The sequence below is a fragment of the Leguminivora glycinivorella genome, chromosome 1 (assembly GCF_023078275.1).
Source record: "Leguminivora glycinivorella isolate SPB_JAAS2020 chromosome 1, LegGlyc_1.1, whole genome shotgun sequence".
Taxonomy (NCBI): domain Eukaryota; kingdom Metazoa; phylum Arthropoda; class Insecta; order Lepidoptera; family Tortricidae; genus Leguminivora; species Leguminivora glycinivorella.
Window position 1 is genome coordinate 24,372,228 of NC_062971.1, and position 21,320 is coordinate 24,393,547.

General features: G+C 35.3%; 3 protein-coding genes across 6 annotated transcripts in view; 2 read left to right on the forward strand and 1 right to left on the reverse strand.

The window, feature by feature from the left end:
* Positions 1–3,401: 3,401 nt before the first annotated feature.
* On the forward strand, positions 3,402–4,280 carry LOC125224946. Its single transcript, XM_048128467.1, has one exon. It carries the CDS (start codon positions 3,402–3,404, stop codon positions 4,278–4,280), a length of 879 nt encoding a protein of 292 aa, XP_047984424.1.
* A 447-nt stretch (positions 4,281–4,727) lies between these two features.
* Positions 4,728–10,132, reverse strand: LOC125233606 (calcium/calmodulin-dependent protein kinase type 1). Its single transcript, XM_048139670.1, has 2 exons — positions 9,137–10,132; positions 4,728–8,403 (listed from the first exon to the last, which is right to left on the reverse strand). The coding sequence occupies exons 1-2, from the start codon at positions 10,006–10,008 to the stop codon at positions 8,193–8,195; spliced, it is 1,083 nt and encodes a 360-aa protein (XP_047995627.1). The 5' UTR covers positions 10,009–10,132; the 3' UTR covers positions 4,728–8,192.
* Positions 10,133–20,024: 9,892 nt separating this feature from the next.
* LOC125241778 (disks large 1 tumor suppressor protein) overlaps positions 20,025–21,320 on the forward strand; it is a 64,091-nt gene continuing 62,795 nt past the window's right edge. For 2 of the 4 annotated variants that reach the window (XM_048150439.1, XM_048150511.1), the window contains exon 1: positions 20,025–20,227. In XM_048150439.1, coding sequence (XP_048006396.1) covers positions 20,209–20,227 — 19 coding nt within the window. In that variant the 5' untranslated portion in view covers positions 20,025–20,208. The remainder of the gene's footprint in view (positions 20,228–21,320) is intronic. The other 2 variants (XM_048150652.1, XM_048150581.1) reach the window with 2 other exon arrangements.

Below are 21,320 nucleotides of genomic sequence, written 5' to 3' on the forward strand. Positions count from 1 at the left end.
TACCTAACATCTAATATCTACCAATAAATTTTTGATTGTTTTGAACAAGAAGTATAAAATCTAAATCACAAGATAGTAGTAATTTAATAGTTATCAGATCTTGACCCACAAAATATGTATCTTTCGCTATTTCTGTTTAAGAATGTTGAAATGAAATAAAATTAGATATTGATGCAGAACTTTCACAACCAATCGCCCTCCATGGTGAGGGGCAGTTCTGTAAACCGTGCGGTTATCTTCCCGGTCCTTACGCTATTGTGCTTCGTTACAAACTAAAACGTGTCGACTACGAACATAAGTATTGTAATAACCCTCGAAAAATAGCAAATATGATTACGATTACACTAAGCACTATATTTAACGAACAAAGGATTAACTTTAAGTGACGAGGAACTTGAACATCCACAATATTAACTGTTGCAGCAAGATAATGCAATAGTGTAACAAGTACAAACATTAAGATTACAAGTTCTATCACTGATCATGATATGGATTTGGCACAATTAAACAGAATAAACAATCGAGTAGATAATGTGACAATTTCAAAATGAGATAGTAGCGTAGTACGCCGTACCCAAGAATAAATCGAAAAACAGATCTTTATTAAATCGAGTTTCCAAGGGTGACTACTCTCGGCACCTCTACTGCAGATAATAATAGCGAATGAGTAAACTGCATATCGCAGTGGATGTCGGGTCGGGGCCGTCTAGTGCACATGTGTAATTATGCTAAAATACGTGATAACACTAAACGTAATATTATGTAGACCACTCTTATTACACATACAGTTAGGAGCAAAAGTGGGCCAAGACAGTAAACTAGTACTTAAGTAGAAAGAAAAATAGTAGACAATGAGAAGCTTAAGAACCAGAAGAGTACTTAAGTTCAGAACGAACTTAATTTTAAAGAGAACTCAGGCATACACAATTTCCAATGTCGGGCCATTACCCAATGTCATTGGTTAACTTTTGCACCCAAAAGTATTCGAAAAATATCACGTACACATGTAGTTATCAATATAAGTAGTAAAGAGAAAGTTTCTGTTTGTGCATGACATGAGAGATGACAACTACATTTTAAATGTCCACTTATATTAAATTAGTAATAATTGTACATAAAAGAACATTTATAAAATTATATAGATAATATACTTATGTTTAAAGCATTGTGCGTATTAATATTATAAAAATAATTCGGATTTCTCATTAACATAAATGAAACATTGTAGAATTATTTCAATTCATATGGCACGGCCGGGATTGTCGACAATATAATTATTCGTAAATCCCAACAGTTCTTTTCATAGTAAAAAGTGTGATCAAAACTAACCAAACCAGGTAACCATTTTATAACAAAATTTTCCTGGGTCATGAATTTTGGAGTCAGCAACTCAGTATACATATATCATACTATATTCGTATATAAAAATACACTATGGCAACAAATAATAAAAAATATACACAAGAAACTAGTTTGGCTTACTTGCGAGTTAACTGACGGTTTCTCGCCTTGGTATGCCAGTCTACATATCCGCTACTTGGAATGCGTGTCAGTTTTTGGGTAAAATCCAAATAATAAATACAATATAATTCGTGGTAAAACAAATCCTACGTAAGAATCAGTATGAAATAATGAATAAAAGATGGCACGTAAATTAATGAACAATGTAAAAGTAAATGCAATTCAATATGAGCCTCTTCATATAGAGACCCGAGTGACACCCCTGGGTTCATAATATTATTAACGATACCAAAGAGAGATAGAACTATTTAAATTACACAGATTATTAAGGCGCATTTACAGATACATACGTTTAAGATTATTAATCGAACATCTCTACACTTATATACTAAGGACCTTTAAAGCAGTGCAATGCTTCACAACAGTAAGCTGTAATTATGATCAAATCAGAAGCATTACTTACAAATGTCATTCAAATGCCCCATTAGATATTTAAAAATATGTCAGATCAAAATGATATAATATCTAAGTCAATAGCAGATCATTTTGTTAGCCATGCAGATATCGCGTGCGAGCATTGACAACACCCAGAACTGAACCTGATTCCATTGTATGCCCAACGACAGTCTTTATGAAATGCACTCTGCACTTTTGAAGTCTAGGTACAACGAGAAAAATGAGTCGTCAATACTAGGGTGTGCAAACCGGTTAACCGGTTAACCGAAAAACCGGTTAACCGAGACTTTTTGGCCTCTGTTAAAAACCGGTTTTTATAGTCTCTAACCGGTTAATAACCGAAACTGTATTTATTTCTCAATATTTGGAAAATAAGGCATAAAAAGGTTCAAAAATACGTAATTATTTAATGTTTTGTAATTATAAAGATTTATTCATTACTTTTAATTGACAACATTATTATCTGTAATGATTTTATTTTAAAAACTAGTCCCGAGTCTACTCAATTATACATTTTTCAGTACAGATGGTGTTTTTTTACGCACTAGTGCGAGAAGTGGTTCATTATATGCCAGGTCGAAACTTCGGAGGCTCATCTGTACTGAAAAACGTCGTACGATACACGTGCGAAAAGGAAATTCGTAACTCGTGTCGATTTAAAACACTCCCTTCGGTCGTGTTTTAATTTATCGCCACTCGTTTCGAACTTCCTTTTTTACGCACTTGTATCGTAATGTACTATTATACAAACAGTAGAGTCCGGTTAGTATATTACGACTCCGCATAGACCTAACGTCCAACCTCTTACAACGACATAAGCACAGGTATTTATTTGGTTTTCGTATGTGATAGTATGAAAGTACATTCGTTTATTACGACTCCGATTTTAACGACCAGCCGCTTTTTTCGACACATTTTACACAGAATCCGTCCGTCAAGTCCGGTTGCAACGACGAGCGACAACGTTTTTAGTTTTACTAGTAAATTGGGGAAACAAAGCTACTTCCACCCGAGCACGGCCCCCTGTCTTGCCTACAAGTAGCAAGATTACATTGTGGCCATGTAACTTTTTGGAGTATTGCTTTTAAAATTTTAACAATTTGTTCGTCTCGGGTCTTATCTTATAAGCTATATCTATTGAACCCAATTTGTATTTTTCGATTGCGTATAAACTAGCTTTACTTACAAATGATGAGCAAGCACGCATACTAAAAATGACTTTTTCTAACTAAACAAGTCACAATAAAATAAGGTATTAATACTATGATAATAATACCCTGTAAATAAACCTATTGATTGAAATGTTTTAGTAATAGAGATTTCGGATTCTTACTGACCACTTAAACAGACTAACAAAGGAAGCAACCCAAGAATATACTCAACACGAAAATGCATTGCACATTATGACTTCTTCTATGGCAGCGAACGGAATCCTTCAACATCTGAAAAACATACAACAAACCGTTATAAATACGTTGACCAACATGTATCACGGTCACATCGACGTCCATCTCTTATCGCCCAAACAATTGCAAACTGAGCTAAACACAATAGCTCGCCATCTGGCCAGCAAACTGGCTCTTCCGGAGATTAATGACAATATACGCAACTTATACAAGTTACTCCAAATCCAAGCTCGCTTAACTGACCAATATCTTATAATAGAAGTAAAAATCCCTCTGCTAAGCGATGAAATATACGAAATTGACCGCTTAATAAGCATTCCGCAGCACGTATCACCCGACAACGTCATACAGGTTATTCCCGGAACCGATCTAATCGCATTCAACATTAATCAAGATACATTCATACCAATGGAAAGCACTAATATCAACAGGTGTACCCAAATGAACGGAAAAAAGGTATTATGTCACTTGAACAATCCCATTTATGACGTACAACAAGGCAAATCCATTTGCAACACAGAAATACTAAATCATCAAAAGAAGCATGACTCGTACTGCCATACAGAAACAAAACCCTGCGCCGACAAGTGGTACAAATTGCATAAACAAAACACATGGCTATTCGCCTGTTGCGAAGAATGCTTAGTTCGCATCTTATGCCCAGACGGTCTGGCGACAAAAGTACTTCATAGCAACGGACTGATTCAGCTCGGCCAAGGTTGTGTCTTGAAAGGCGACACTTTTATGCTATACGCCAACAAAGATTACATCGAAGAAGCATTTACTGATTTAGATCCTCACAATTTATTACTCGAAGTGTCTCCATTAAATAATGTACTGAACACATCCCTCGCTCAGATGACTTTCCACAATGAAACACACGAACAAGAGTTTCAACAGCTCCATCGGGATATACAAATGCTTAGTTTTGTACGACATCCGGTTAGTACGACGTAATATCAGTGATCCCTGGAGCGTCGTTGTAACTGGAGTCTACCGTATATTTCAAACTATATTTTTTAAAAGAAAGGTAAAATGGAGATCTTGGTTTCTTACATCAATTGCTTGTATTACTAGGGGCTCTGGGAACTGTAGACCTTCGCGACATGCCTAGAAAACGCAAAACTAACGAATCTCATTCAAACCACACAAGCCTTTTTTAGCAATTTTCGCATTTTACAAAATTCCTAAAACTGGATAAAAATGATCTTCATCGTGCAAGTAATACCTGCTACGATATCATCAACATCAGAATTCTTAAAGGTAATGGTAATTATTGCGTAGTACGGCCATTTACTGAAAATCCTCAAAACCGGTTAATAACCGGTTAACCGGTTTTGAAGGAAAAGTCTCGGTTATTAACCGGTTTTTTAAGTTAACCGGTTTTTGCATACCCTAGTCAATACCTAAGCTGCATCTGGCCTCGTCAATAACTATGGAGTCACATCTATCAGCCTCGGGAATAAATGAGAGATCGCTAGTAACTATTAATTAAGTATGAAGACGCGCATGCATCGGAATGCTGAAAAGCATATTCAAACTAAAGTGCAGCTTGATGCTGATATTGCTGATAGATGTGATCCCACCATATATTAGAATAGACACCTGCAGCATTATATGGCACATTAACATTCTGATCACATAGATACAGATAAATAGGTCCCTCAACTAGGGAACCTAATAAGATAGTTCTAGTAAGGCTAAGTTTCAACAGCGCAATAACATACGGCCAACCAATTGGAAAGAAAAAAAGGCTTAAAAAAACAGTTCATATGTAAAGTTTAAAACGGTGTACAAGTGGTTCATCGGTGGTACGCACGTGCTTGTAAGTAGCACTGTCATTCGAAATACTGAGTACCTACACAGTTAACTGTAATACAATTATAGCACGCTGTCGTTACTTTTCTTATTTCCTTGCTATCGAGAAGCCTATGATTTTTTTAATTGTTCTGAATGTCGAAAATGCACATTTTGGATTGTAAATCTTTAGGTGCCATAAAAATTTACGATATTGCATGTACAGTATCCACAGAAAAAGTAAATGTTTAATGCCGATGCCGTGGTGGGCACACTTGCATAACGAGATATCTGCTTATACAAAGTAAATAAGCTGACCGTCAGATACCCTGACTGGTTTTGAGCGCGTTTCTGTTGGTATGCTCGTCAAAACTCGTTTGGCTTAGGTACTCATAAGAGCACCGTAATGAATTCTTTTTATTGTGACATATTTTTCCTTGTGAGATCAATTGAATTCAAAATATGGTTTTAAAAGTTAACTTCTATTATGTGCCTACTTTGCATTATTATGTTGGTTGTAGTGTCACTTTTATTTTTCTTTAAATAAATATATGAATATTATAATGTTTCATTACAAACATATTTAGTATATATTAATGTAGCCTTCATATACTATGTATAATTGTTAAATACTTGAAATTAAAATTGCGCGATAAATCAAAACACGGACGGAAGTTTTTTTTTATGTTGTGGACGCTACACAGAAACGAAAAACTAAAGTGTGTTGGGGCTGTTCAAACTAGGTTAAATATAGATATGTTTTTATTTCATGAAACTGTCTCAACAAATTTAGAAAATATCGAATGTGTTTATTTACTGTTTTAACCGAGGAAACTCCAAGTTATGATCATTATTGGTTCTTAAAATTCACATCAGGGACAAAAACATTGAAATTTGACAATTGCAAAATTCTGGAGCTCGTAACTCCTTTTGGCTGAATAACCCCAACACACCTTTGATAAACAACGAAAACTATAAAATTACCTTTTTGTAATGAATACATTCAATTAAAATGTGTAAACTGAATGCTTGTGGCCATTATTCCATTGTTAATTGTGTAAAATAATGTGCATAGGTACAATACTGAAAACTGGAATGTTACCGTATTTTTTAAATTTAGAATAAAATCATCGTTATTATTACACGTTTACCCTAATCGGAATGTCAAAACATTTGATATGATATTCATACCCTCATAAAGTACAGATATAGGAAATGTGTCACTTGATAATATAAGTACTTAGTATGGAATTTCTACATACACAGAATTATACATTATTTGTCATTTATGTAAGATAACGGTTGAACAAAGTCAAAAGCTCCTTGACGTTGATTATGAGATTCTTACAGGGCAGAGGAGAGAGCATAAAACGTAAGTATGTACATCAATCGAACAATGAATATGCTTCTATAATGTCAAATTATTTCACTCTCGCAAAAAGAACGCGCATTAATTAAGCGTGCGAAGAACGACATTTGAACATAAAAATCTAAACATTATTTGATATCCAGTAGTAGGTACACTAGCAGTGCAGACCTGCTCATCAATCAAGAGCAATGCAATACTCACTAAAATAAGTCAGATCTTTAAGTTCGAATGCCACCTCTGTAGTATTAGAACATACCCAACAGCAAATATAACTGCGTTTCTAGTTGCCAGTCCGTAAGCAAGATTGCACTCAATCTCACTAAGTACTTGAAATAAATGTACATTAGGCCCAATCTTATGTAACATATGAAATGCCCTTTATATAATATAGGGAACTACTACCAACTATTTAGTCACGGTTACAGAGTATTATAAGAACATTAAATTCAACAATGCATTATTGTATAACAAACGCTAATACATGTATTTGATATAGGTATTTAGGAATATGAAAATGATAAAATATAGGAAGGATTCAAGTTCAATCATAAAACTTACTCTAGAGATAGCATAATGGAGTCGGGTAGGTGACTGTTGAAACACGTGTCTTACAGTTGATACTAATCAAGATGAGATGTTTACCAGCTGTGATGGGAGCTCAAGACGGCTTATTAGCATTACAAAAATACAATCATCACACAGTAGCTATCTCCGCATTCTAAATAAAATTATTATTCCAACCAAATCCTGGCCTAAGATATAATCATTTGACCAGTGAAATATCCAATTTGCAAACTTCTTATTTCAACACAAGTACCCTGCCCGACATTCATACCTATATTAAAATACAAAACAACTATCGAGAAGATACCAAATTACGAATGAATATCTCAACATATAAACCATATTTATAATTGTAAATATTTTGTCATTTTATTTCAATTATTATTACTAATCAATTTTGCAACAGACCTTATGATTACAAGTGATTATCACCATATCTAAGCAATAGCTATTAATCAGTATCTTTAAAGAGACATCATTTTATTTTTATCTACTTTTTGTTAACTAGCATTACATTCGAGGAAGGTGTCAAACCATTTTTAATTTTGGCAGTAAAAATTCAATTAAGCTTTAATTTCACACTCAGAAATTCCCTTTCATTTTTATCAACCAATAATATAATATATAATATTTTAAAACAATTCCTGTTATTACTATAAAAAAGTCGAAACAAGAATTACATTTTTGAAGTACATAATTATTAGGTACGTAAAAGAGACATGTTTCAGATCAGTTTCTAAATTAAGTATCAATTTGCTATCAGATTTTTATAATGCCTGTAACACTTTCAAGCAGATAAGATATAATGACTAGCCGAAATATGTCTAATAACAGTTCGTTGATTATTATATATGCTAAACAAGCTATCCATTTCAGTATTAAGACAACCAGTTGAATGTACTTGTGGATCCGTAAGTAATGTTATAAACGTAGCGATGACACAGATCTTTCGGCGTGTCTGCCGCCAACTGGTTTGACAATGAATTTCAATTAATGTAACAGGCTTATCAATTGTAATAAGCATGATGGAGTTACTTGGCGTTGGTTATCACCAACCCAATTAAATAAAAATGAAATAAATCTTAAGTACCTTTGTCAATATTGAAAGTGATTTGCCATGTCATGGGGGAGGGCAGCTATTACTTGAGCTGAGCGCTTGAGTTTGTGCTGCGACTGGAGCCGCTGCTACTGAGCGCCATTTTCTGCATTTGTCGAATCACAGTTGTAGCATGGTATGCTTGTTTCCAGCGGGACTTGGCAAAGTTCTTCTTAAGCTGTTCAGATACAGTGCCATGGATGTTCTTGCTGCTAGCTTCATTACCAGAAATCCATGGATGAGCCAATGCCTGCCTGTAAAGCAAATAATTAACAAATTTTATCACTGGATAATAACTTCTTTAGGGGTCTCTTATTTATTTAAACACTGCTTTTACCAATTAACCACAAAACCTAACTATTGCAATATGTATTTTTATATATTATATTGTAAAAATGGAATGTTACCATATTTTTTAGTAATATGGTAACATATTTAAAAATATTTTAAGCGGGTTACTCACATATTAAGTCGATATAGCGTTCGACATGTTTCGGTTCAATTTCGAGAACCTTTCTCAAGAGTAGCGACACCCCGCCTTTACACGCCTTTGTATGCGTCGCGCTCTCGACATGTAAAGGCGGGGTGTCGTTACTCTTGAGAAAGGTTCTCGAAATTGAACCGAAACATGTCGAACGCTATATCGACTTAATACGTGAGTAACCCGCTTAAAATATTTTTAAATATGTATGAGTCTCACGGGAGTTTTATAGTTAAAATATGGTAACATTCCAATCTCAAATTAAAATTGTCCATACCATACCATTTCCTGGTACTACATTTTTTGTAAACTATTGAGCAAGTTATGTGATAAATATAATCAATATTGGCTATTATGAGATACTTCATTTGTATACCCTCAGTAATTATTTAATTTTAATTAGAACCATGACATTTTGTAGAATACAGTATGGTTGCCGAGTTGTTGCACTTCTAGCTTCACCCAGGGGGGAAATGTCTGAATTGAAAGAGTAAAAAGCTACTCACCTGCAAGTATATCTCTTGTCCACATCAACACACATCAAATGCCTTATGAAATCCTTGGCTGATTCACTAATATCATCCCAGTAAGGAGAATCAAACTCAAAATCGCCTTTCAATATCTGGGCAAACAAGTTTTCATCCTTCTCATCATAAAATGGTGGGTATCCACAAAGCAAGATGTAAGAGATGACTCCTATACTCCATACATCTACTGCTTTGCCATAAGGCTTTTGGGCAAGTACTTCTGGAGCAACATATCCTGGAGTTCCGCAAGCTGTAGCCATGATACCAGAATCCTCAATTTTGGATAAACCAAAATCACTGATCATTATTTTACTGTCTTCATCAGCACTGTAATACAGCAAATTTTCGGGCTTGAGGTCGCGGTGTACGACGCCCTGCGAGTGCATGTAGTCCACGGCCTCCAGCACCTGTCGCATCAGGTTGGACGCGTCCTTCTCGGTGTACGAGCCCTTTTCCACGATGCGGTCGAACAACTCGCCGCCAGTTACTAGCTCCATCACGAGATACACTTTGCTTTTGTCCTCGTACGTTTCTAACAGCTGGACGATGTTAGGGTGCGAAAACATCTTTTTTTCTTCGCCTTCGCCTTTTGCTTGTTCACTAAATCTCTTCAGTACCCTAATCTCGTTTTCTAGTGAATCTTCTTTGCCTTTAAGCGCTTTTTTGTCGATAATTTTACACGCGAACAACTGCCCGTTATCTTTGCTTTCTATCAATCGCACCTCGGAAAACGCTCCGGTTCCCAACAAATCTTTAACCACATACTTGTCTTCGATGGACGGTTGTTTTTCGGAGTCTCGGCCATCCTTTTTCGATTTCCTGCCGAAATCTTTTTTCCCAAATAAAGGCATCTTTGTGCCTCTCTATCCCGGATAGGATTTACTACTATCTTAAAACCTACGTACCTACGTAGATATATTCAGACCACACATATATCGAGACTGATATTCTCTCTTGCTTCACGAATGCGCAGGCTGCGCTGCTCAAGGTCAGGCAATTTGTCAAAGTCTTGCGTTTTGTGACATGCCACGCAATACAATATAAACAAGTTATAATTTTGTCTAAGCGCTCGATGTGGAATTATGATTAAATTAGGAATCAAAAGGAATAATCCATATCATACGCCATTTTATTTAAAATTTAACATCAACATGTACTACAAAATTATGTGTATCGTCGAAGCTGGTTTAAAATAATTTTCAAGCCGAAACGAAACGCAAATATTTTATAGTCGGTTAAGCCGGTCTTAGACGATCTGAATTCATTCATTGGCACTATTAAATTTACTCAGTTTGAATCAGATGAGTGTGAGTATTTGGTAATCCGATAAAATCTGGACGTGTATAGCTATATTTTATGCAATTCCGAGCATTCTGAATTCACAACAGGAAAATCATTATTAATTATTATAAATAAAGATTGTGTATAACTAGCTTTATACTGCCAACAAAGATGTATACTCTGGCTGGCACAACTCTGTCAGTACAAGAGGAGGCAAGTTTAATCGTGAGTTTAATGTTGTCGCGTGGTTGTCGCTAATGGCCGCTGTACACATGTGGCCAACGGTTCCACCAACCCTTGGTGGAACCCCTTGGCCAAGCGTGTAGAGGGCTACTTATAGGCTACTTGGCCGTATGTTGGCAGTTGACGCTAGCGCTGGCCGGCCCAACCGATTGGTGTATCGGTTTTTTGTCCACACGTCAAGGACCTAACCTACTTTGTCTATCCAAATTCCAAAAGCCACTTAAGAACAGGCAGAGGTTGTGTATATTTCGTCAGTAAGCATTTGAGTATGTATGCTTCTTCGTTTCTTCTCATTCTCACATTTTCATTTTAATTTAATGTAAGCAGCCGGCGTATCATGCTTCCAATTTTATCACTTATCCACGTGGATTCTTATCCACGTGGATTCTTATCCACGTCAGTGTGAGAGTGACAGATGTCTTCATCTGTCACTCTCACACTGACATACTTGCCAAAGCGTGACGGATACTTTATCCACGTGGATAAGTGATAAAATTGGAAGCATAATTCACCGGCAGGGCATTCTGAATGTTCTGTTTGGACGCAAGTATGTCTTCCGGTGTGCAGTGCTTGCATATCTACGGGAAACTTATATTGCGATTACTTCAAGTTGTCATGAAGTACTTAATTAGCTTATCTAGGATTGGTTGCTCTCACCGGCTCTTAGTATGCTCTAGGCCGGCAACAGACAGTCTTAAAATTCATAATCTTGCAAAAATCAGATCGAGTGCACGGAGTTCCTAAGGCTCCCCACATACAGTCTTAAAAATTCATAATCTTAAATAAAACTTGTATGCTAATTGACAGTTCAAACTGACACTGACAGATTGACTGACAGTTTGAACTGTCAATTTGCATACAAGTTTTTTTTAAGATTATGAATTTTTAAGACTGTCTGTGGGGAGCCTAAAACTGTCTGTTGCCGGATGGTTGCCGCCGTTGCCGGGCTACGCAAGACAACACTAGCGCCATCTATTGGCAAGTAGTAATAAAACCAAGCAAAAATGAGGGATTTTACCTGCTTGTAATTCGATACCGGATGTCTTGATAATTATAGTTTTGGATAGTTACAAAGTGTATTTGGAAAAAGCAGAATTGTGAAATGTATAGGGAACACATTCTGCTACTCTTCTCTTTCCGAACTGTAGCAGAGTGTGTATCCGCCTTAAGACGTGGTGTGTAACCTACATCTCCTAGTGAGTATTATAAATATTATAATTATTCTTTGTTCTACATAATACAAGTGGGGGTAGCTGCAAACATTATTAAAACCAAACGTGATTCAACGCTCTTTGATATAGACATTGACATTGGATTATAATATTCATAATGCTATGTTGCATATTTTTAAATTAAAGGAAAAATGGAAAAATTCACACCTCCGGTAGAAATCGAACCAGCGACCTCTGGCTTTGCCGGAGCCAGCCTCGCTCCCAACTGCGCAAAGCCAGAGGTCGCAGGTTCGAGTCCTGCCGGAGGTGTGAATTTTTCAATTTTTCCTTTAATTTAAAAGTATGTAATATCGCTCACAGACGTTTCTGCATGATAAAAAACAGATTTAATGCTATGTTGATTTTGGTTTTTGGGTTTGGCGTTATACATAGGTGACGAAATTGAGCTAGTATGTAGGTATAGTCTGTCAAGCTATCGGTGTCATCAGAAAAATGAGGAAATATTTAAAAATGTGGTCTTGAAGAATTCGCATCTATACATATAAATAGAAAATTCGAATTTCACGCCTTTTTCCAATCACAAACTTGTTTGATCAGCTATACATACTTTTAATGACCTATGGTGTTAAGTTTATCAATACTGAATCAACATACTTATAATAAGTATAGGCATTAGGTAGTTAATTTAGTTATTCATCAATCAATTATATAATAATAGTTTTTGCCCGCGGCTCCGCTTGCGTTAGAAAGAGACAAAAAGGAGCCTATGTCACTCTCCATCCCTTCAACTATCTCCACTTAAAAAAATAAAAAAACCGGTCAAGTGCGAGTCGGACTCGCTCACCGAGGGTTCCGTACAAACTTTCAATAGTTGAATCATCAAAATGTTATTCATAGAACTCTACAGATTTGACTAAATCCCTCAAGACTCAATTTCCCACATAACAAGTAATATTTTAATATACAATTTTATTGTTAGACAACGTCCCAATAAAATCAAGACTATTCGACTTCAATAGTTTACGACTTACGACATGTCGCAAGGACGCTCCTGAACCGACCTCATTATATCAGGTAAAACGCGATGTAGGAAATGATCGTTCAACGTGCAGCGACATCTATCGGCAAATTGAGTAAAGTAATGCGCGCGAGCTAGTATGGAAGATGATTTTTATGGAATAATTGTTTATTGCGTGAACCGATTTTAACCATTTTGCCTCTATTTGAAAGCTGGTAATTTCATTGTTATTTTGTTAAAACATACAGGTACAATGCAAGGGTGTTGAAATTGAAAATGTAAATCTGAAAGGTTTTTTATAAATTAAAAAAAAAGTTTTCAAGATACGTGTACGATTTTATTTTTATAGCCATGTTTGGTGAAATATTCATAAACTTATGTTGGTAAACTTCGGAGATAAGGGGGGGGGGGGGGGGGGCGGTATTTTTTTTTACATTTTCCTTCAAAAAACATTTTTTTCCACAACCAAAAAATTATGAAAAATAGTTTTGATATGTACAGTTTGAGCTCTTTCTAACAATACCCCACTTGACCTAGTTACTTGAAATTTTCAGTTTGACCCCCTTTCATTTTGGCCATTTTCTATCATTTATATTAATTAATTAAAAAAAAAATCTTTCAACTTGTAGAGGTTCACAATGATTATAACTATTCCAAATTTCATATCGATAGCATAAGTAGTTCTCGAGATATTTAACAATGTGACAGACGGACAGACAGACGGACAGAGTCGCACCATAAGGGTTCCTGTTGTACCTTTTTTTTTTTTATACTACGTCGGTGGCAAACAAACAAGCATACGGTCCGCCTGATGGAAAGCGGTCACCGCAACCTATGAACGCATGTGTGGTAATTCCCACAGGAGGTCCTTGGAACAATAGGAAGGCACTTTGGATTATCCGAACGTTATTTATTTATAATTTATTAATATTGATTTACACAAACATGTTTACATCATGAGTCCTGTCAAAAGAGTGTCGTTTGAAAACTCAAAAATCTGCACATAGACAACTGAGGTTCCAAACTTAAAATTGGTCAAGCATGAGTCGATTGCATATTCAACCTTCACAATAACACACCCCCTCAATCAACTCTGCTTGAAGCGTTAGTACATACTTTACAACTTTTATCTAATACTTTACAACTTTTATTTAAAAGGCCACAATCTCATTTCCAGAACAATATTTCAAAAACTTTCATCACATTAGTTTACCAAAAAACAAAAGGTTTCAAAAAAACATTATCATCAAATATTAATTAGTACATATCTACATGTACTCTCATATAATATAAACTCCCACTAATCGACACATCACTACTAATATATAAATAAGTAGTTAATTATTCAGCTTCTCGCCTCATATTGTTCTTTATTCTCCCACTCGATACATCGCTACAAATATATAAATAAACAGTTAATTATTCTACTTCTCGCTTTATATTTATCTTTATTCTCCCACTCGATACATCGCTACTAATATATAAATTAACTACATCTATCTCCCTTATTTATTCCACCTCTCGACTCATACTTATCTTTACTCTCCACCGCTCGATACATCATTACTAATTGCCAAATATATATTCGATTATAAAATTTACGTATCCTCCCCTTCTCTAAACAAATACTAAAATACTAGAAATTATAATAATATTTGGAATAAATAAAAATTTAGAAAAAATACTTAAGGATAACTTCAGAACACTGTGTAAATAATGACTAAATGAATGTGTGGTTTTACTCTTTTTTCAAGTTCGTTTGATGGTTGCTTTTATATTGATTCACTTACCATTAGTACACTAATACACTTACACCCCCTTAAGTGAATCATTATTAAGCACCCCCTTAATTCTAACTTTATTTCATGTTTCCAGAATCCTCAAGTTTTCTTTCAATACACATTCCTGTATTATTTTTACACACCCTATAAAAACTTACATACTACGATAATTATAAACAAACCCCGACATGAGCCGAAAAATAATTAACGTTCACTTTAGCCCGCACTTATACTACACTCAATGACTCATTTTAGCCACAATATCACTAAAACACTAATCTTCGTTGACATTTTTCAAACTTTACAGCCGGTAAACTTTTAGTTAGTATATCAGCCAGCTGTGATCCCGTCGGACAGTATTTAACTGTAATCTGATTTTCGTCAATTTTCTCTTTTAGGTAATAGTATTTTACGTCTATGTGTTTGCTTCTTCTCCCCATGATTCCTTTTTTCATAAGCCAAATTGCAGATTGATTATCTACTCTCATCTCAACTTCTAGTTTTTCCTTGGTTATCTCAAAAATCAGATCCCTTATGAATAGTAGTTCTTTACAACATTCTGCTGCTGCTATGAATTCTGCTTCTGTGCTGCTCAGTGCGACTACTGATTGTTTTCTTGAGCTCCATGCCACTGGTCCACCATTCAGCCAAATCACAAAACCAGAAGTGCTGCGCCTAGTGTCTGGATCTCCCGCGAAATCCGAATCACAATAACCCCTGAGTACTTTATCATCTTTATTAAAGTGAATCCCTTTTTCTGTTGAGCCTTTCAGGAATCGCAAAATTGTCTTAGCATTATTCAAATCATTTAAATTTGGAGAATTTTGATGCCTCGAACAATAACCCACTTGAAAACTAATGTCTGGTCGCGTTTTATTCGAAAGATATAACAATGACCCTATCATCTCTCGGTAAAGCTCATGAGACTTAGTATCAACCTTTACTGACGGATGCTGTTCTATCAGAATTGTTGGACATTTACATTCCTTGGCATTGTTTAGGTTAAATTTCTTAATGATTTTCTCACTGTATGTTTTCTGAAAAATTTTAATCCCATTTTCATCTTGCTTAATGTCCAAACCAATGTAATTGGTGACTTCATCTAAGACTCTTAGTTCAAAAGCCTTTCTAATTCTTTCTATTATGTACACTAGATCTTCTTCTTTCTCTCCAAGAACTAATCCATCATCGACATATACCGCAAGAATAATCTTTCTTTCACCCTCCATAACAAAAATGCATTGATCAAGTTTCATCTGCTTGAACCCCATCTTTATTAAGAACTCTGTAAACTTAATATTCCACATTAGTGGAGCTTGTTTCAGACCGTATAAGCTCTTGTTTAGTTTGCATACTTTGCCTTCTTTGTTGCTATAGCCTTTGGGTACCTTCATGTATATACATTCTTTCAAGTCTCCATGTAAAAAGGCTGTCTTCACATCAAACTGTTTTATTTTTAACCCTTTTGCCGCTGCAATAGATAGTAAGATTCTTAAAGACGTACTATTAACTACCGGACTGTACGTCTCGTCATAATCTAATTTATACTTTTGTTGAAAACCTCTTGCAACTAGTCTGGCTTTATATCTGCCATCAGACTTTACTGTAAAAATCCACTTGCTAGTAACTAATTTTCTTCCTTTTGCTTCCTGTTCATCCACAAATGACCACGTCTTATTTTCTTCAAGTGATTTAATTTCTTCTTTTATTGCCTTTTTCCATTTATCCTTTTCTTTTGATTCTATTGCCTCCTCGTAGGTTAACATTGAAGCTTCAGTATCATAATTCATTAAATAATCTTTATATCTATCAGGTAATCTGCGGTCTCTGGTAGGTTGAACTCTTCTATTTTGATTAACGTCACTATCAATATTTTGATTTTCAATACTTCCAACTCGATTTTCAACTTCTTCGTTATCAAAAAATTCTTCATTCCCATCATAAAATACTTCATTATTTTCTTCTTCTTCAATTGTTTCTATTTCATTTGTTTCATTATTGTCTTTTGTTTTATCTTCATTTGTTTCGCCTTCATTTATTTCACCTTCATTTGTTTCGCCATCATTTATTTCGCCTTCATTTGTTTCGCTTTCATTTGTTTCATCTTCTTTTGTTTCACCTTCTTTTGTTTCATCTTCTTTTGTTTCATCTTCTTTTGTTTCATCTACTTTTGTTTCATCTTCTTTTGTTTCATCTTCTTTTGTTTCATCTTCACTTGTTTCGCTTCCTAATCTTCTTAAATGAATAACACCTTCTCGAACATTCTCTGCATTTCTACTTCTTACTTTTCTTTTTAACATATCACCTTCTCGACTCTTCTCTATATTACTACTTCCTCCAACTCTTCTTGATGTACCTCCTTCTCGACCCTCCTCTCCATTGCTACTTGTTTCAATTCTTCTTAATGTATCTCCTTCTCGACCTTCATTACTGTTGACTCTTCTGACCTGATTTTCTTCCTGCCTGTTTATTTGATCTTCATTTTGTGTTGTGCCTTCCCTAACTGTCTCTTCAGTTTCTTCGTTGATTGTCCAAAGACCTCTAATAGTTTCATCATTTTCTTCATTTGTATATATACCTTGCTCATCTTCATTTATTCTTACATCCCTCGCTCTTACAATTGTTTTTGTTTCATCCACCCATATTTTGTAACCATTCCTGATATAGCCAATCAGGATTCCCTTTTTGCATCTGACATCTAGCTTTCGTACACCAGAGTTTATTTTATAAAAAGTTGTTGAACCAAAACGTCTTACATGTGATACATCAGGTTTGATGCCAAACCACATCTCTGCTGGAGTTTTGTCTTTGCCTTCGGTAGGACTTCTATTGATTAAGAAACTTGCAGTTATAAGAGCTTCACCCCATAGATAATTTGGAACTCGACCATCGAATATTAATGCTCTCGTTCGTTCTAACAAGGTTCTATTTAATCGCTCTGCTTTTCCATTTAATTGAGGAGTGTAGGGTATTGTTAGATCCATAATTATGCCCTTAGAGCTGCACCAAGACATTAGGTTATTGTTCGAGTATTCTTTTCCGTTGTCGCATCTGATTTTCCTAACTTTTGTATTGAAATGGTTTTCCGCTAAAGTCACAAACTGTTTTATTTTATCAAAGGCTTCACTTTTAAAAGTAATTAAGTAGACAACACAAAAATGTGTAAAGTCATCCAAAAAAGTAATAAAATATTTTTTATTATCCCAAGTGGGAATTTCTATCGGACCGCAAATGTCCGTATGGATAATTTCTAAAGGAAATTTTGCTTTAATTCTATTATTTTTGAAAGGTTTTCTAGTCATTTTTGCTTTAATGCATATTTCACAAAAGTTTTCTTTATGTTCCCCCCAATTTTGATACCGTTCACCAGTTTAGCTAGACGCGGCACATCCGATACGTGACCTAGCCGACGATGCCAAATATCGGCGTTCTCAGAAAGCAAAACCTCGCGAACAGTGTTAGCAGAAAATTCTGTTTCATAAAGACCGTTTCTAGTTTTATATCCCGTAAGAATAATGCGATTATATTTCTTTACAGTTACCTTGTTTCCAACGAAGAGTACAGAAGCTGCATGATCAGTGATTGAACTTACAGATATCAGGTTTCTAGAAATTGCAGGAACATGTAGTACATCTTCCAGTTCAAAACCATTTGTTTTTACTGTACCTATGGCTTGTGCGACGAGGTTCTCTGCATTAGCACATCTTATTTCTACATTTACATTTTCTGTGGAGTTAATGACATCATTATTATAGAACATGTGAGAGGATGCACCCGAATCAATAATGGCTCTAATACTAGTTGTATGCTTCAGTTGTTCACTCACCAGACTAAAAGTGCGACAAAATTTTTCAATGTGTCCCTTCCTGTTACATTTCCTACATACCTTTGTAGAAAAACATTCACTGGAAGTGTGGCCACTTTTATTGCATATAGTGCATTTTTTATTATTACAGAATCTCGCAATATGCCCTCGTTGGTTACAATTAAAACAAATTCTTTCATTGCTTTTCATTGCTTCCTCTGTTTGGTGATTTATATCAGAATTGACTACAATTGAATAATTATTATCAACAAGCTTAAGTTCTTTTTGAATTCGTTCGATCAAAGTATGTATGGTTTGGTCAGACTTCGGAGTTACCTCCCATACAGTCCTGAAGTAATTTAATGTTGAAGGTAAAATGGTCAAAATCTTTTGTATAAGCATGTCATCATTTATTTTATTTGCGGTAGATTCTAGTTCAAAACACATATTTTGCAATTTGCTAATATCTTGAAGTATATCTCCAGTAAATTTGTAGTTATAAAATTCTATAACTCTGAGGTGACTGTCTTTTTCCACTTTGTAATTGAAGACAATATCTAATTTTTCAAAAATATCCTTTGTGGTTGAGCAATTAATCACATAATGTAAAATATTTTCATCTATTGAATTTAAAATATAGTATTTAGCTTTTGCGTCTTTACCTTTATCATCGGCTCCAATTCCTTTTGCATCCAGAAATAATTTAGCTAGTTTTCTCCAATTAGAATAATTCGTATTTAATTTCAAAGTCTTTATGTTGTCCTTGCTGTCCATGATGTAGTTTACTTACGGTTTTTCTTTAACTATGATGTTACTCTCGTTGCTAAGGTTATGTTGTCAACAACTGTGGTTGCTAACGTTATTCTCGCCGTACGAAAGCTGACTAAATAATGCTGAAAAAATACAAACACTTCCTAGCTTTAAATACAATGTTCCTTAACGTCGCGTATGGGCCATAACCTGTGGTAATTCCCACAGGAGGTCCTTGGAACAATAGGAAGGCACTTTGGATTATCCGAACGTTATTTATTTATAATTTATTAATATTGATTTACACAAACATGTTTACATCATGAGTCCTGTCAAAAGAGTGTCGTTTGAAAACTCAAAAAATCTGCACATAGACAACTGAGGTTCCAAACTTAAAATTGGTCAAGCATGAGTCGATTGCATATTCAACCTTCACAATAACAGCATGCAACGCAAACAGTGTCACATGCACGTTGCCACCCCATTAGAAACTTGTTTTTGGTACGGAACCCTAAAAATCACGACAATTCGTCGCTCCGTTTTGCCGTGAAGGACGGACAAACAAATAGACACAGACACTTTTCCATTTATAATATTAAGTACTATGGATTATTAGGCAGATCAGAGTGTAGCATTGAGCGTTGGTAGAGAGTACACCAGTCAGTTCGAAACTTTTTTTTTATTCCAACACCCCGCAGTCTACATTTTCTTTGTCTATGCTTCCACCCCCTGACGTCACGGTGGAAATCGACCAATCCCATTGGGCGTAGTAGTCGCTGGCCCTTCACGGGATCACTACCGCGCATCACCTCGCGCTTTATCTTCTAAATGTTTTCACAGTACGAACCATATGTGCCGTTAAAATGTATCCAGCTGTGATTAAAACTGTTTAAAATGTACTATATCTTCAGTTTAATGGTTTAAATAATTTTTAGTTGTTTTATTTTTCTCGGAGGTGTATTTTATAGGTTCGGAAAATTACATTAAGGGGTGGTGCCGTGATGCCCGTTCGTAAGCAAGGTGAATCTAGTGTTTTAACCTATGCATAACTTTCATAAATAGGTCTAATGTTTCGAGTATATTTCTGCATGTAGCTCATATTATTATTCCAATAGGAACGGTGGCAGGGGGTTGGTTGCGCAAACAATAGCACCCTTCTATTCTGTTGTTCTGTTCATATCGATAGTAGAGTTGCCCATTGCCATTGACCCCTTGGCATTATACTATACCTACCTTGTTTTGTCAATTAAAACTTTGTTATAATTAGTAAAGAAATATCTAATATATGCCCTCCCTTCTTTTACCCTTAAGTTTAAATTTGTTCTTTAAAACTTGGTATGTAGTTACATAGTACAAGTGTGTTACGTATCGCAGACCCCTTCAGCAGTAACCTTCCTTCAGCCTTATAATATATCTATCATATCATAAAATACCTAATAATCTATACATATAAGTGTGACATCTACCTATATTTCGACATTACTTTGCATTAAAAAAAAATCATTCATATAAGTATCTAATGAGTGTATGAATTCGTTAGACAAAACAAATACCTGTCTGGCTTTCACTTACACTTGTTTCTGCACAACGCACCACACGAGTGCTGAAACTATCACTGTTATCAGACACTTCGTTGGTATCTATAAAACCTCTATCTCCGTCTAAATACGATGCTTTTCATTTCTAAAAATAATAACAATTTATGAACTCAGCGAAACATGGAAACAGAATAAATAATAAGAGTGAATGTTCCTACGACCGACTTACATTACACGAGAAACGAATCAAATAAGACGTGGTTCTTTATTACGTTCTGATACAATACAATACAAATAAATACTCTTTTCAGTACAGATGGTCGTTTTTTTACGCACTAGTTCGGGAAGTGGTTCATTATATGCCAGGTCGAAACTTCGGAGGTTCATCTGTACTGAAAAACGTCGTACGATACACGTGCGAAAAGGAAATTCGTAACTCGTGTCGATTTAAAACACTCCCTTCGGTCGTGTTTTAATTTATCGCCACTCGTTTCGAACTTCCTTTTTTACGCACTTGTATCGTAATGTACTATTTCAGTACAGATGGTGATTTTTTTACGCACTAGTGCGAGAAG